The sequence below is a fragment of the Mya arenaria genome, chromosome 13 (assembly GCF_026914265.1).
Source record: "Mya arenaria isolate MELC-2E11 chromosome 13, ASM2691426v1".
Lineage (NCBI taxonomy): Eukaryota > Metazoa > Mollusca > Bivalvia > Myida > Myidae > Mya > Mya arenaria.
This window is the reverse complement of record NC_069134.1, coordinates 49473917-49491915: the sequence shown is the minus strand read 5'-3', so window position 1 is coordinate 49491915 and position 17999 is coordinate 49473917. Positions and strand designations below refer to the sequence as shown.

Here is a 17999-nt window from a genome sequence, read left to right as displayed (position 1 = left end):
TTTAGCACCTTTTGACTCGAAACCCTCGAATTAAAATATTTTTTTTCTACTGTTAATGCCATATTGTGCCAAATCATTTGCTTCTTGAAAAGCTTGCTTCTCAAAGGGCCAATGTGACAGTTAGTTGTCTTAGAATCCAAGAAATTATTGATGGGCGTATTTTTACTTATTTATTTTACAATGATTGTAAAACAAGTTAGTACAACATAATATAAATCACTATGGTTGGTACAATGTGATACGAGAGTGTGGTCTTGTGTTGTGGGCAAATCCAAAGTACCCAGAGAAAACCCACTTCAAATAGCTTTGTGACCACAAACCAAACTAACATGTGCCAAGGCAGGGATTTGAACCCTGGACGCTTTAATGAGGAGTGAGTGTGCTACACACTTTGCTTACTAGACAACCATTGAACTCAAAGCCAAAGGTGTATCAGGAACACAAAGTCCTCAGTTAACAACTTAACACGACTATTTTGTATTACAGGTTGAAGATGAGGTAGGGGAGATAAGCATGGTGATTGTTCAAAACAAGATTGATCTCATTGACGATGCTCTTGTACAAACGTGAGTACCCAGTTAAATGTTATCATTACATTACGAAAACCAGGATTTATATACATGACTGTTATCAAGGCTCCAGGTAACTTAACCTTCTGGTGACTTGAGCTTTTATATTGCTCACCCGACTGTGCATCCACGCGTTATTAACACTGCACAGTCTGCTATTTAATTCCATTGTAAGGATATTTTAATATATGCATTGGTGCATTTTTCAGGAAAATAGTTTAACATCTTCTATGGATTTGAATTATACTCTGTGTAAAGCATGTTAATTTAAGCAGTATCAAATTAAATAATTTGCGAAATATGAAATAAAAAAAGATGAAATCATGCTTAAGTTATCACCTGTTTAGCTCCATTTTCTAATTTAAGATTATTTATATGAGAGATTGCACAGGTTTAAGTTTCCATGAATGTAAATCAAGACTTGAATACTGAGGAATTTGATGCTGTGTATGTTTATCTGTTAATGCTGCATTTATAAGCAAAGAACTGTTATTGCCACATTTTTAATTTAAAAATAAATAAAAATTGACGTATTGTCATGGCCTGGGTGTTGTTGTTGATGCCGGCATTGTTCAAATAAAGTTGGCCAAATTCCTTGATAACTTAAAGATATTCAAATCAAACTTGGTATTATAACATGTTACGAAAGAGGATATGCACTTGTTTAACCCTGCTCATAACTCTGAATATAATTGCAAAGTTATCTCCCTTGTTTGATGAGAACAAAAACAGACTAGCATAAGCATTTGCTTTGTGGTGCTCTTGTAAAATTTACAATCCTAAAATAATTTTATTGTGCCTAGGATTTTAGTTTTTCCTGACTCAGAAACTGTTCCGTATGAGGATTAGCTCTATTATTTACGTTAATCATATTGTTCTTTTCAGAGAAGAAGCAGAGGCGTTGGCCAAAAAGTTGCGACTTCGCTTCTATAGGACCTCAGTGAAGGATAACCTCAATGTTGAAGAAGGTACCGGTATACTTTAACTCATTTCATAGTGAAATCTTATTTATATTTCCAATTACATGCTTATTATTACATGCAACACAACACAGCAACCAGTCCTGAAAAATCTGTATCGTGCTGGTGCCATGTGTTAAGTGCTTCCTTTTCTGTATAACAAAAAAAAGTTTATTTTGTCAGTTGTTATAGAAAATTGTTAGCAACTTTTTTTCCCTTTAAAAGCATTCCAAAGGAATACAACAGCTTTATTGTCTTTTATTCATGAAAATTCAATGAATCATTAATGCTATGAATTAATGACATTATTTAGGAGTATAAATTCATGAAAATGTAGTGTAAAGGCATAATTATTTCAGTTAATTCTTAAAGCAGGACATTAAAACATGGAATAAATGGATAGAGATTACTGTTTAATGAAATGATTACTATGATAGAATTCTTTTTCTGGTGATCTGTATAATGTCTCATTTGATGGAAACTGTGTCCACTTAACTGCAGTCTTGATGGATATGTGTCTACACACCTACCTTGACAGGAATCAGGTCAGGTCAGGTCTAATCTTAACCTCTCATTATTCTAAAACAGTGATAGGTAGTGTTCAGGTACCTTGCTGAGAAGTATTTTCAGCAGTTAAATTTTGAAGACAAGGAGGAACTCCAGCTACATTCTATCATAGTCGAACCAGTACTCAGCAATGCATGCTTTGATAAATAGTGCAATGTAACCCTGCATATTTATTCCAGTGTTCCGGTACCTAGCTGAGAAGTATCTTCAGCAGTTAAACTGTGAAGAGGAGGAGGAACCAGCTACATACCACCAGATTGGAACTAGTAATGAGCGTTTTGATTGCCGTGATTTTTTCTTGGGTTAAAATTGTCATAGCATTGGTGTCGTCTGTATCAGGGTATCATTTTAGCTCGCTGTTTTTTGGCGAGAGATAAAGTTCTGGTATTGTCATAGCCTTGGCATTGCTGTTGGTGTTGACAGCATAAAAAATACTTTAATGTTGGCAATTACTTTCAAATGTAACTTCGTACACATGTTGGCAGAGTTATAAGGCTTAATAAGACCCATTACTCTGGCTTTGATAATTATTGGGTTTTGTCCCTTTTTGACTGTAAAACAGCAGATGAGCATTGTCCTTTGTTCTGCCGCACATTTGTTCTCATATACTCTCAAGCTCTTGATGGAATATATTGTGAACCTATATTGGATATACAGGGCAAAAGAGACCATATCAGGTGAGAGCGAGGCCTGAACTGATCATTGTTTCCTGTGCCTTGTATATCCCATATCAGTCACCTACTAACCCTATAATGTTTATAGTACGTTGATGACCTGTTTATATGGATCAAGACGCCTAAAATATCTGGGAAATGTTTATAAATTAATTAGAAAATAAGATGCCATTTTGCTACAATATCAAGATTAGTGTCCCAATATTAAAAAATATTTGGTCACGGCATGACCAGTCCTGGCCCAATGGCGTTGCGTCATTCATGTTGGAGGAGTGATATACCTGGCTGTTTGATTAAAATATTTTACAAAGTATAGATCTTAGGGCTACAACAATATGTCAAATGATTTTTAACTATACAGGCTGTATATCTATTCACTTTTGGTAGTTTTTTTGCATGAACAGGAAACTTTCTCTACAAAGCATATTGTAATAGATCCAGTTAAAATGATGCATAACATATTACAGTTCAATTATCTCCAGTCAATGTTCCAGAATATATCCGTTTACTGGTATATTGTTGCAGATTTTAATATATATTTAAATTTGTTCATAAAGTAAGCTAAATATTCTTCAACATTTTGTGCTGATATATTTTCCACATTGAAAACAAAACAGGCAAAAATCTTAACATTTATCTCATTATGCAATCTTTCAATGGAGGTTGCATTCATAATTATTTATTTCCTTCCAGATTTCATCAATGCAGATATGAATAACCACTACGACCATAAAATAGACAGAGACAGTTTCATCAAAACTCATTCCAACTCACCAAAAGTGAAAACAAAAAGTGAAAAAGTGAAAAACTCAAAAAACGGCAAGATCAAACTGACTTACAACGACGAAGGTACAATTTCGTTACAACCAAGTCGAAGACGGACTCACGGAAAGAAATCAGTGTTAATGGGGAAATGCATGATTTTGTAGCATAAATTTAAAACATGGAACAAAACAGCGTTGTTCAAGAAAGGGGATAATGGATATTATCCACTGTGAAAGAAAAAAAAATGCAATTATTTTAAACGCTTAAGGCAACAATAATAAATAGTATGTTTGGTGTTTCTTTTACTTGTACTTTATGATGTGGATCAGGGTAGAGTTTTGTTTTTTTGTATTTTTCTTCATGAGAAGTAAATTTACTGTTATGAAAAGAATGACTACTGGATAGGCAAACTAAATTAAGAATGGATTTAATTTTTAGAGTCAGTTGGGAAATGCCAAACAAATTATTCAATATTCATGGCCTTACCCACCGATAATAAGAAAATAATGCAATTTATAAATGTTATATTTGCTGTATAACATTACACATTATGTACATTTATGTTTTATTTGTCTTCTTAGTGTTTTTGGCAAATTTAATGATTTTGAAACTAAAATTTCAATTGTAAAACTCCATTATGCCGTTTTTTTTTAAATAGGTATTTTTTATTAAATTGGAATCTGACAGTTGACAAAGAACAAAAAAAAAATTATGGTCCGTCAGCTGAAACAAGAAACATAACTTTTGTAACATTTATATTTATTAATTTATTAAAATTGAGTTCTTACCTCCCTTAGCATATTTTACTCAAGACTATGCCACTTGTGAAATAATATAGCTTTTCGTGCTCACACAGTGAAATATATCATGATCTTACACTGAAACAAACAATTATCCCCTATTTCTTCTATTATTCACTTTATAAAAAAATGACAATATTGGAATCAACAACCAATGCTCTTGTTAAATTCATTAATTGAATGTGATTTTCATAAAAAAATTTAACTACATATATTTATAGTTGTTTTTGCATTCAATTTCAGAGTCTGTTTATCTTTTGTGCCAGGCGTTTACTGCTTGATTCTTGTGATAACTCTGCAATATTCATGTTTATTATTTCTGTGAACCAGTCAAATCATTATTTGTTTAATGCCGAAATGGTGTTTTGCTTAATAAAACAGTGTATTTTTAAGTAATATTTCTCACTACTGAGGGTCATATGACATTGGACAAGCTGGTCAGCCCCTGAAGGTGTATAATGGACCACGGCATTAAAATGCCATACGGCCTGAAATGGTGTCTTATATTATACAAAAAATTCTATATTACCATTCAATATTTTTGAAGCAATCTTTCATCCGGCTGTCAGCTGGCCATCTTTACATGCAACAATTATTTACTGTTGTAAAAATAACAGCACCACACTCAACAGTTTTATGACGTCAGGGGAAAAAAAATAATTAAACATTAATATTTTATGGACCCCTGACAGCATATACACACTGATTGACTTTATATATACCAAAAGGGGCACATTAATATAAGGTTAAATATAATATAGTCACGTCCGTCATGGTCATGCACTGTGCTTTCAGTATGTCTATTTTGGGGAAAAAAGACCGCAGATGAATTAGGAAATTTGCATTGTAAAATTTACCTATTCGGGAAGTAATTTCAGGCATTTTTTGTCAATTTTGAGATGAAGGACCTGCAAAACTTGAGATTTTTTGAGTCTTGCAATAATATAATTATCAACAACATCATTATTTTTTACCAAAAAAATATGTGAAATTAATGCATTGAACTATAAATGTTGCCTAGGAGTGCTGATAAATGCATTTATAATTGTAAATGAAAAAATGTTCCAAATAAATTGTTCCAAGCCAACACTCTGCGCCTGTTAGTTGTGAAGCCATTAGCTCTTCGCGACAGCAACTTCATCTCACTTGGGATTTATCTCGTTAAATTGGGAACAAATATACATATTTGGCCTTGGGACTGCGTCAGACAATCTGACCTGTGAGATGGGTAGAAAAAGGTCTGACATCATTGTCACTCATGATAATTGGAAAATTTTCTTATGTCTAATGTGTATAATTTGAAATCCTTATTTTAAGTGATCCTCTTGTATTTTGTTCAAAAGTTTTGTTTTGAAATAGTGCTGTGCTAAGAGATTAGCCTCTTTTAAGATGTAGAAGTGAAATAACAACATAAAAGCTTCACTTTCACAGACTGACAGTTTTTACTTTTTTTATTTTTTGTTATCAGAATCAGCTGATTTTGGCATCAATGCCTTCAATTCAGACATTTAAGATCAGTCACAATAGAACTGATCTCAATTGTTTGAAAAATGGCTGAAAATTTCATTTTTCTTAAAGCATTAGTAGCTTTTAGCCATTAAACATCAATTTTCGAACATAAATATTAAAAACAGTGATCTACTGGTAATCATTAGTTTCATTATTCTGATATCACTGGTTTCCAGACATGTACCCAAAAATTGGCTCAATTCAATACAGAATTATTTTTTTTTGTCAAAACAGTCTATCTGTGGGAGTTCAGCTTTTAAATTATACTTTTCATATTGCATTTAATTCTTACGGGTGTCATATTCTTAAAGATTTCATGATCTTTTCAACTTTTCAATCTTAGCATTTTTTTAATGCATTTACGTAAATTACTGCATACAGTATTACCGTAATGTCAATAAATACATACCAACACTAGTATCAAATCATCGCTTTTTTATCCAAGATTTCTGTGTAATAACAATTAATGTTTCATGAGTATAATTTAATCTGTACTTTATAAAAGATTTGAGCCAACTGTTTTGCCTGTGCTTTGTTTATTTATGAATAAATTGGCTTATCATAAAATAGTTCACCTTTGCAAAAGTTAACAAGGATGTTGTTAACAATGTTCTAGATACTGTGAAAATATTATTACACGAAGGGCTGGTTTTCATAAAGCATTTTATGAGATTTCTTTACTTAAGTCATTTTCTTAAGTTAAGTACATCACCTATCATATCATAGAATCGCTTTATGATAACTGAAATAATTTATTATTTTCGATTTTATTCCAAAGACATACTTTTATGTAAAAACCCCACATATTTTTAGTTTAATTCTACTACAAAACTTTTAGGAAATTGACTTAGGTAAGTTAAGAACAGGCTTAAGATGTTTTTTGAATTCGCCCAAGATTTCTTTGTGACCTAACTTATTTATGTCAATGTCCTTGGAAGTTGTAATGAAATCTCGTAATGTCCTTCCTGTTAACATTTTAATTTGTCTGTTAATTAATTATTTATATATTATGATTTATTTTGTTAACAATTTTATTTTTGTGACTTTCTGTTATTGTATCAGTAAATTGTGGTTGTATATTGTTTTGATTTGCCTATAGAATTTCGGTTCATGTGTAAATTTTTGGTTCATGTATAAATTAATAATATGTCAATATATTTTTCTATCCTTTATATAAAAAACCCATTCATCTGTATGTCAAGATGCAAATAAAACATCATTCAGAAATTTCATATATCAGCAATATTAATTATACATGTTGGTGTTCACTACAAAAACATAATACATTTAAGCTTAATATGCAGTATAATTAATTAAACTACCATAACGATTATGAAAAAATTATTTTGTGGAATTTGTTCTCGTAAAATTGTATTATGTTTTTATTCACTGCATGAAGTAAATTTCCATAAGGGTACAATATTTGTTTGGTAAGCTTTGTCCCATTTACATATATGCATATCATAAATATGCATTTTGTATATGAAATAAATAAATAAAATCAAAGGTCTTTAGTATTTTGTGGTTACAGGGCAGGAATTTTGGGGCCGACATAAGGTCCCATGTCCCAATCGAAGGCATATACTTTTCCCCCCTAATTCAAAAGGTGAATGCAGGTCAAATATAAATAAAACAAGAGGCCCAAAAGAGCCTATGCTCTACTGGCATGGCTCTTGTGGTCATTTTCAATCCAGAGCATGTGCGTTTGAGTAAAAGGCAACAAATATATAGTCAAGTAAAGGTAATCTGAGGGTAAAAAATATTTGCTTTCAAAACTGAACTCATTGTCAAAATTTCATTTCTGTTGCTTAAAAAAAAAAAAGTCGGTCAAAGGTCAAAGTCAAGGACATCCGAGGACAACATTAATGCTTGTTTGCAAAACTGTTCACATGGTCAAAATTTTATTACTGTAGCTTTAAAAATTAATAAGTAAGTCAAAAGGGGTGGGGCCAGCTTTTGCCCAAGGGGCATTATTTCGAATGTTTTCAATTGCATCTTATGATGCTCCACAATAAATATCAAAGGTATGGGCTTTGTGGTTTGAAAGAAAAAGATTTTGAAAATATTTCTTAGATAAGTCTCTAGGAAAATAGTGACACCCAGGGCAGTGCCAGTTTTGACCCAAGGGGCATAATTTGAACAACCATGGAAGTGGACCACTAAATAAAGCCATGTTCAAAATAGCAAGGATTTGCATAGTGGTTTCAGACAAAAAGGTTTTTAACATTTCCCAATTTAAGGGGGGGGAAGTCCGTCCCTTACAAGGAAAAGAGAACTCTTCCCTGGGCCTCCGCCAATGTCGCCGAGGTTGTTTGCATTTGCCGCAATTCCGTGGGGGGGGGGGGGGGCAGTAATGACCCCAGGGGCATAATTTGAACAAAACTTCACAAGCAATTGCGACTTAACATGTAAACTTGGCTAAAAATAGACTTCGCTCATTTAGACTTGGCTAAAAATAGACTGCTTAAAATATCATTTTTAGCTCGACTATTCGAAGAATAAGGAGAGCTATACTACTCACCCAAGCGTCGGCTTCGGCGTCTGCGTCACCCCTTGGTTAAGGTTTTGCGTGCAAGCACACATAGGTTAATATCTCAGCAATTACTTGAGGTATTGCATTGAGACTTAATACAATGGTACTCAACCATCCAACCTACTCAATTAACCAAGTTAGATAACTCTAGTTTGCATTTAATGCAAATAATAGGCCTTTATTATTTGACTTAGAAATTCTGGTTAAGGTTTTGCGTGCAAGCACACATAGGTTAATATCTCAGCAACTGCTTGAGGTATTGCATTGAGACTTGATACAATAGTACTCAACCATCCAACCTACTTAATTTACCAAGTTAAATAACTCCAGTTTGCATTCAATGCAAATAATTGCCCTTTATTATTCGACTCAGAAATTCAGGTTTTGCATGTAAGCACACATAGGTTACCGTAATATCACAGCAACTACTGGATGAATTGAATTGAGACTTTATAAAATGGTACTCAACCATCCAATCTACTTAAATTACCAAGTAAGATAACTCTAGTGTGCATTAAATTCAAATAATGGCCCTTTTTTTATTCAACATAGAAATTCTGGTTAAGGTTTTGCATGTAACCACTTTTAAGTCAATTCTTCAGCAAATACATCAGGTATTGCATTGAAACTTTACACACAGGCTCCCAACCATTTAACCTTCTTATTTAATCAAGTTAGATAACTCTATCTTTCATATTTAATTTTTGCCCCTTTATTATGCGACTTAGAAATTCTGGTTAAGGTCTTGCATGTTAGCACACATAGAATAATATCTCAGCAACTACTTGATGTATTGCATTGAGACTTTATACAATGGTATTCAACCACCCAATCTAATTGAATAATCAAGTTAGATAACTGTGTTTTGCAAATAATGGCCCTTTATTATTACACTTAAAAATTCTCGTTAAAATTTTGCATGTTACCACATTTATGTTAATATCTCTGCTCATCATGTATTGCATTGAAATCTAATCTAACAGTGATCCATGCATGTTTCGCCAAAACTTTTCAATCCTTACACTTAAAAGCGGCGGAATAGTCGAGCGCGCTGTCTCTGTGACAGCTCTTGTTTATACTTTCAAGACCCATAATCCAGGCATGCATGGGCAGATCTGGCTGGTTTTCAAAAGGAACCGAGTTCTAATGGATATCTAAATACTGTACAAGTTTCATCAAGATACAATAAAAAATGAAGACTGTATCGTGTTCACAAGCTAATGTTTACACAATATTTTGAGCCAAGTCTACATGGGCAAAGTCTATTTTTAGCCAAGTTTACATGTAAAGTTTGTTCAAATTATGTCCCTGGGGTCATTACTGCCCCCACGGAGATCGTCCTGCAAGGGACCAGAGCGACAACTCAAAACGACCTTGGCACGAGCCATGCCAGTAGAGCATAGGCCCTTTTGGGCCTCTTGTTTTTATAAGTGATACCGAAGACTTTTCATGTTCATAAAATAATTAATGAAATGGTTGAGTGGGTCAAACATGTTTTATTTATCATACATGCAATTGAATGCAGAATAATTTGCTTAAGATCATGAGTGTCTAGGTACATGTAAGAAAGATAAAAACATAATTATGATATATATTAAGAGATGGAGAGGTTGTCATTCACAAGCAGGGGAATAGGCCTTTATTGTTGTTTTTCCCTCTAACTTATTCAAGTCAATATTTCCATCTGCAATATTTTTTTATCAACTTCATTACATAGTTAATAAACAGCTTCAAAAACAAGGAATCTTTCCATGAAATTTGGTGTCCTGGGGATCTCAAGAGCCAAAGCAAACTCATTGCCCCACCCACCTGTTGTGCAAACTCAATCCTGCGAGCACTGGCGGGGGTAGCGCGTCAGAGCTTCTTTTCATACAAATGAAACATCATCACATAACCAAAACTGACAATTATTTTAAAATGTTTATTTCTATAGAAACAGATCAGAGAAAAATAGAAATGAGCCAACTGTTATTTATACACCATGAATTATATTATTTAAGTCTTGAAAAATAAATGGACATTTTTAATAATCAAAATTTCATTAATAATAATATTATAGCATAAAGGCTTCCACTAGTGGATTCAGGAGGAGGGCATATCCGGGCGAAGGCCCCTTTTCTCATGCATATTTACTTTTTATGTCAATATCAGAGAAAAACATTATTAAATATGCCCCAAATACACCATTTCTAACTAGAAATTGTTTAAAAAAAAGCCTGCCAACATTTAAACCATTCATAATTAGATCCAGTGGGTGGGGCAAATGTTAAAATGTTGTGCCCTTAAGTAAAGCCTCCTCTAACGTTAATTCCTGAATCCGGCCCTAAGCTTCTGTTGAAGTGAAATTGATATGTAATAGGAACTATGCTCTCAACCTGAGAGATTGAAATTATATGTTAATGATTAAGTGCACTTGTATAAATTCTAACAGTGATGGGTGAGACAAATGTTCTGTACAACATTGTCATAAACAACGTTCAATAACTAGCATGTGGTATAAGTGAACAGCATTATAATTTACCTTCATGCTAGTTACTGAATGGTTAAGCTCAGCCTACTTGTTACTGTTCAGGTATGGGAGTTAATGTATAGTCAATACAAAGAAAACACAAACAAGGTACAATTATGTTAAAACAATGTAATGAAAGACATAGTATGACACAATAAGATTATAGGTAGGACATGTTAGACTTTCACATATTAAATTCATTTCCATGTGACACTGTTTTTTTCAACCCTCAATTATGCGCAACAGAGTACTATTAAAGATGAAATATATGTATACTGAACATAAGTAAGTCCAATGAGGCAAAAAAGCTATATATAAAAGATATGAGCCATTAAAAGCGTCTAGATCTAAATAGTTTGCCAATCTGCTTTATAAAGCTGTCTTCTCAAAGAATACTTTAAAATACTACAAAACCAAATCACAATACTATTACAATGCCCAAAGAAAAAACATAATAAAAAGAGCATTTCATGTAAGTTCATTCAATTATTATCATTAAAATGCAGTATATTTTCAGGAATAGTATTATTCTGAAGTGTAATACTTCTGACAAAAGATAATACAAGTTATTATATTGTTTATGCAATCACAACCCGAGATATTGAAATTAAGATAAACAATTAATTGCAAGTATATATCATTATTCAAAAGAGTAGTGGGTGACTTAACTGTTTTTTCAATGTTGTCAAGGACAACATTCAATAACTGGCATACAGTTTAAGTGAATAGCATTTTAATTTATCCGTAGCCACCAACCTTTTATTGAAATTAATAGTATACATAAATGATTTAGTGGAAGTATTTCAATCATGATTGTAGCATTCTTGTTCACCAGAGTGATGATACAATGCGTATGGTCACTACCACAGATAGATTTATCATAATCAAACCTCGGATGAATGAGAATAGATGATAATGGGTGACTTAATTGTTTTCCATATCGTCATGGACAACATTCAATAACTAGCATGAAGTTTAAGTGAATAGTATTGTAATTTATCCATATGCAAGTTACTGAATAGATAAGCTCTGCCTACTTATGACTGTTCTGATATGGGAGGGAATGTATAGTAGACTCAAACATGGTACAATACTCATAAAAAAATGTAATGAAAGATATTGGGCCAATGGTTCAAATTTTTAAAAAGTCAACAACTTGATTAACGAGAGCGTTGTTAACTTTTAAATGAGAATTATTTGATGATTAGCTGATATATTTAAATAAAACAAGTACAGCTCAAACCGTTGAATTAATATGATTAGAAATACTGAAATTCACAAGTGTATCCTTTAAACTTCCAGAGCAGTAAAGATTTGAAAGTTTACAACGATGATGTTAACATTGCTGTTAACTTTAACAAAGTTCTGAACAAGCGGCCCAGTGTATGACACAATAATTTTAAACAAACAACATGTGAGCCTTTCTGATATTAAATTCATTTCAATTGTGGCACAGTTTTGTGGCACAGTTTTCATCGACCCTCAGTTATGTTAAACAGAGCACTATTGGTGAAATATAATGATGATAATTGAATGTAAATACATGTATGTCCAATAATACAATTGTAGTTATAGGAAGATATAAGCCATTTAAAAACTTCTAGATTTATGTATTATGCCAATCTGGACCACTATTCATAAAACCTCTTAAGTCTTTTCCTATCTAAAGTTATTTTCCGAAGTATCTCACTGATCAGACTAAGGATATGATATCTTAATTATAAATAATATCTGAAATACTTTAACATCATTGCGTGATATTATTGAATAAACATACTTTTATTCTACAAACACTTATTCTTTTCTTTTGTGACAATAAAAAATTAAAGATTACAATTCTATAAGATGGTTATGAATACTGGTCCATCTTTATTAAGTTGCCTATACAAAGATTTCTTTGTAATATGAGCTAAGCAATACATTATCATTACAATGTAAAAAAAAGCCCGACAAAAACTGCATTTCGACTTAAGTTATATCAATTGTAATGATTTAAAGCAGTACATTTTCAAGAATAGTATTATGCAGTTATACTTTTCATAATAAATAATACAATTGGCATCATTCAAAAATTTATTTAAGCTATTCAACATACAATTAAGATTGTCATTTCATCCCGCCTTTGGTGATAATAATTTTAAATTTTGATCTCTATCTGAAAATTGCATATAATTATGACATCATTTAAATCAATTAGTATCATGCTTAAATCATTTAAAATTTCAGCTCTATAATTTAGCATTCATAATATCAGAATTTCCTTCCCCCTGCTAAAGAGAGTTCTTATTATCTAAATCAGTTAGAAAATATTGTAATCTTACCGGTAATCAATAAGAATTTACACTGGGGCCTAACAAAAAAAATTCTTTCGAGGAACCAGACCCTACCTAATAAAAGTCGCCGACCCTAGTAATTTCAAAACCGTTAACATTTTTTTATAAACATAAACTGTCATTAACTTTTGACAGAATATAGCTGCAGAACAACAGCAATAGATGAGTGACATTTACAAGAAATGATCTTAACATAACCTATTTAAAATATACTCTATCTACTAGTGATGAAACGATAATCGAGTACAATCGATAAATCGTCGCTGACAATGCAATGTCGGCGACAATTGATAGTGGGTGTCCAAAATCGATTTCGCTAATGTTACTTCCGGTAACTAAGTATTTTTTGTAATGCGGTAAATATCAATATTTATTTCTGGTAAATTCTCATTTAATTCATTTTAACAAGGGGTCTCTCTAACACAAATGAGGTAAATGTAAACGCTTTTGCTTTAAAACTTACAAACTCTCACAGAATTACAAATAGTTTTTTATTGTTTATATATTTCATATAAAACCTCACTAATCTGTCTCTATGGTGTAGTAGGTCCGGTCTTACCTGTAAATACCGGGGATGCTGGCTCGATGCGTTTTGTGTTTGAAATAATTTTTGGTATCAATTGTTATTAACAAATTTACTTTATTGGTGAAGGTTTTATGAAATTAAGATATTCTAATGATATCTTCAATATAATATAACAGGTTATTGGATGTTAAGCTGGTACACAAATATTTAATTTGCTTTTACATGGATAAATGCTAAAATAACTTACTTGCGGTTTGCATCATTTTGCAATTGATGTGCAATTATTAAATACATGTATGTGTTTTTTTGTTATGTTTTTACGTTAATTTATTCAAGACAGAAAAAGGTTATGGATATTTACCACTAGCGGATCCAGGGGGGGGGCGCACCCGGCGCACGCCCCCCCTAAAATTCCCGGAGCTTACATGTTCTTTGGTATGGAAACAATAAAATATACTATATTTTCCTATTTTTTCTTCGCTCGCGTATCTTTATACAACATTGCCTTTTGAGATGTACTCGTACACAACACAGAGTGCACGCAATTCAAACGTTCCCGCCTTCCCTTACTGTAATAATTCGGCACTATATAAAAGTTACGCCCCCCCAACCCAAAATCCTGGATCCGCCCCTGTTGACTGTTGCAAAAAGCTTGACTATAGCATCACACGTACTGATTCCAGGTTAAATCATTTAAATGATCATAATTATACTATGTACAATGTAACATGTATAAAGTAAGTATTCCTAATTGGTATTATAAACTTCCGATTATTGTCCGATAGTTAATCGAAATACTTGGTCCGATTCAATTTGATTATCGATAGCAAATGGAGTCCGATTTTCAAACACTACTATCTACCCTCCCTATTAAAATGATTCTGGGGATGTTTCCCTAAACAAACATTTTTTAGACCCAATATATTTTCACTATTACCTACTACTTAGCTCTTAAGCTCTACTGCTTTAAAATATGATACATTGTATTAGAACAGTTTGTGAAAACAAATCATAAAACTAATGCACATTTAAAACCACATGTACATTTTGGGTCATTCTGAAAATCAATTGTAATATCAATCAAGGAATGTACAAAATTTGATCTTTGAAATACACTACATACCCAGTGTTGTCAGTATCATTTTAAAAATTTGACAGTTATCAAAGGCAACCATTAACATGATTGTGTAAGATTGTGCAGAATTATAACCCCCCCCCCCCCCCCCTCAGCACAATTCAACATCATAAAACAGAACAACATGAACAAATCCAGTTCAATAACAATTAACATTGACCGCAGAGGGCTTTCGCTAAGTCTTTACTTCTGAGCCTTTCTCAAGCACATCCACTTTGCCAATTCCTTTCTCATTGTCACTGCTGTATCCATTTCCAGTATACCCTGTAGAACAACTAACACTTCCTGGTCTATTACAATGGTTGGAAGTATTTCCAACTGAGCAGTTAGGTGAGCAGTTAGGCACAGTCTTTGAAATCTTATCTTTGACATCTTTATGAAGGGCTTGTAATTGTTTCCTGAACCCTTTTTGATCCTCAGCTGTACATCCAAGAAGCTTAGACTGGAATCTTGAGTCAATGTTTGAGCTTAGTGGCTCAGGCAGAGAAGCGTTTAAATACGCAACAAGTTTTTCAATGTTCCCGTGCGGATCTTCTCCGCAATTCAATGACAGTTTTTCTACAATCTCAGCAACTGCAATGAAGGCTTGCTCCTGGGAATCATCTCTTGGTGTAGTTACTGAAGCCTCAATGGTAAGACAACGCAAAATCAGCCTCTCTGTGTTGAATTCTATGTCATCTCGATCAGCTAAAAATAGCAAACAGGTAAGAATGTTAATGTAGATCAAAATATTGTGGAAAATGTTTATCTTTGAGTAAATCAAAGACCTCTTGAATAGGCTTCAAGATATACAAAAATGAGACTGCCAGAGATTAACTCAATTATCATTTCTCTTAGTAGACCAATTTGATAACGACAACAATGTACATGTAACTGAAATGAATGAACTTGATTGATGACTTAATAACGCTTTTGAGAAACATGAGATCAAATTTTCAGGACTGGTATATTTTCACTACTTTTCCTCCCTAAAACATTAAATAATGTCCATTGACAGTTATAAACACATAAATAACATTATCAATGTGGGCACTGCCATGATGGATAAAACACATTATTGATTCGGATGTCATATCTGTTGCAACTTGGATAATGGTGGTGGCGTTCAAATGGACACTTCGACTGTCCCACAGTTCTAAAAAAAATTATGATAAACTTGTCTATACACCCACCAGCTTCAAACACTGTCCATGACCGGACATTTTGGGCAGCTATTGAAATGAACAATTCACAACTGATGGATCAATCAATGTATACCAGGCTTAAAATTAAAATATTACAAACTATACATCATCTGATCATTTGAATGATTATTATCCTCTCCTTTTATATCGTTCATAACATCCAATAAGTAAATAATAATCCAACAATGCCCAAGTTCCACCGAATCCAATATAAATTTCCGAAACATCCATTTCCGTTACTAGCCACAATAATGTGCATTTAGGGAACTATTTTAACATTTGGATATTCATTTTGTTCCCTTAACGCCACAAGTTGACTGATCCATACCAATGTAAAATAAATTCTTCAACTGTTACTCCACAATTCTTAACACTTCTCTGTTAAATAAAAACACAAAAGGTACACTTTAATTATTTTAGCCAATACCTTTTACTTATTACACTTAAGTGTTTAATGAAACACAAATTATTAGTTTAATTTAGATCTGTCAATAAAGCATCACTTTTTTGGAACCATTGAGCAGGTGCCTGTTATCTTTCCGCCCAATATACTGAGCGCTGGGATATGTCATTCTTGGCAGTTGCCAGATCAAAAATTGTCAAAGACTCTGAAGTGGCTGTTTATATGGACTCTGTTACATAATGGTATTACCTTTTAGAACATATAACATCATACAAAATTGAACAACAGGAAGTTAATGAAATAATTAAAGAAAGTTACACCTATTGTAAAATTCATTATTTGGTAACTTTCCAATAGGCTTAACAGTTGAGCTTCAGATGCTTTAATATACAAAAAAACAGTGACTGATTATTGAAGCTAGATGAAACACTAGTCCAAATAATTGTACGTTGACGGATTTTTTTTACAATTTTTGATATGGCAAATCTTTCACGTACAAATTGTTTTGTACCAAAAGTGGGTAGTTATTCCGATCGGGATTCTGGGTTAAAGCATATTGTGTCTATAAAATATCATAAAAACAAGAAATATTACCAGATAATGTTATTTTATATTAGTTCCGTACACAAAAACATTAATATCCAACGAGTAATTATGAGTTTGATGGGTTTTTCTTCATTTCATTCTGTCAAAACATAACGATATATACATGCAAGGCTGCAGTTCACAGTTTTACATCAATCAGAACACTTCGGCCATGGCCGAGTTGTTACGATTGTATTTACGAGCTATATCTCGAAGCTTTTTGGAGGTGGCCGAGTTATTACGAATGGGTCGAGTTGTTCCGCTTGGCATAACTTTTGTCTGTGTCAGTCAAGTTTTGTTTTATTGGAAAGGTAAATCATGTGTTTTAATGCAATTAATGCTTGTTGTGTGCAAAATAGCTTTGCACTTACACGGTAAAATATGAATATAAACCTTTATAATCCATTTCAAACATAAAATACTTAACTAAATGCAATTTCAATATTTTTCAAACCCCCAGTATTTGCACAACTAGACGTTAGGGATTAGAAGAATCCCATAAAAAATGTCTATTATTTTAGACTAGATGAAACACATAATTTCGTCATAAATATTCGGTAAATTATACTTATAAGAATAATCAAAGACAAAAACAACATTTAAAAAAAGAGATCCCTGTCTAGATGCATTGACATAACAACACTACCAAAGGAATCCATCCGTTTAAAACTATATCAAATGACAGTAGAAATTTCTAGATAAAAGAAAAACGATCGCGAAAACACATGACAAATTCACCTTCAGACATTCTTTGTTGAAACGCTCCATCCTGCATATCTTGGAGCATTTCCAAAATACTTTGCTTTTCTCTTTGAACAGCTAGTGCATTGTCTCGAAGATCTTCCACCCGTTTTTCTACATCATTCAATAGTTTATGCAGACGATTTGTTGTTGTATCAACTTCTTCGTCCGCCATTTTGTAAACAGATAAAATCACGTGATAATACG

The 17999-nt window shown here is 32.7% G+C and overlaps 2 protein-coding genes across 8 annotated transcripts in view; one reads left to right on the top strand and one right to left on the bottom strand.

Moving 5' to 3' along the window:
• The window catches only part of LOC128214658 (ras-related protein Rab-23-like), a 32879-nt gene extending 25536 nt beyond the window's left edge, over positions 1 to 7343 (top strand). For all 7 annotated transcript variants that reach the window (XM_052921230.1, XM_052921234.1, XM_052921231.1 and 4 more), the window contains 4 exons: positions 487 to 566; positions 1455 to 1537; positions 2275 to 2361; positions 3463 to 7343. In XM_052921230.1, coding sequence (XP_052777190.1) covers positions 487 to 566; positions 1455 to 1537; positions 2275 to 2361; positions 3463 to 3698 — 486 coding nt within the window. In that variant the 3' untranslated portion in view covers positions 3699 to 7343. The remainder of the gene's footprint in view (positions 1 to 486; positions 567 to 1454; positions 1538 to 2274; positions 2362 to 3462) is intronic.
• Positions 7344 to 12944: 5601 nt separating this feature from the next.
• On the bottom strand, positions 12945 to 17967 carry LOC128215332 (BAG family molecular chaperone regulator 2-like). Its single transcript, XM_052922029.1, has 2 exons — positions 17790 to 17967; positions 12945 to 15566 (listed from the first exon to the last, which is right to left on the bottom strand). The coding sequence occupies exons 1-2, from the start codon at positions 17965 to 17967 to the stop codon at positions 15055 to 15057; spliced, it is 690 nt and encodes a 229-aa protein (XP_052777989.1). The 3' UTR covers positions 12945 to 15054.
• Positions 17968 to 17999: the final 32 nt, after the last annotated feature.

Excerpts from the sequence above, each read along its gene's own strand:
- LOC128215332 (XM_052922029.1), bottom strand. The coding sequence starts at position 17,967 with ATGGCGGACGAAGAAGTTGATACAACAACAAATCGTCTGCATAAACTA. Across the intron at positions 15,567-17,789 it reads TCAACAAAGAATGTCTGAAG|CTGATCGAGATGACATAGAA; the intron begins GTGAATTTGTCA and ends TGCTATTTTTAG.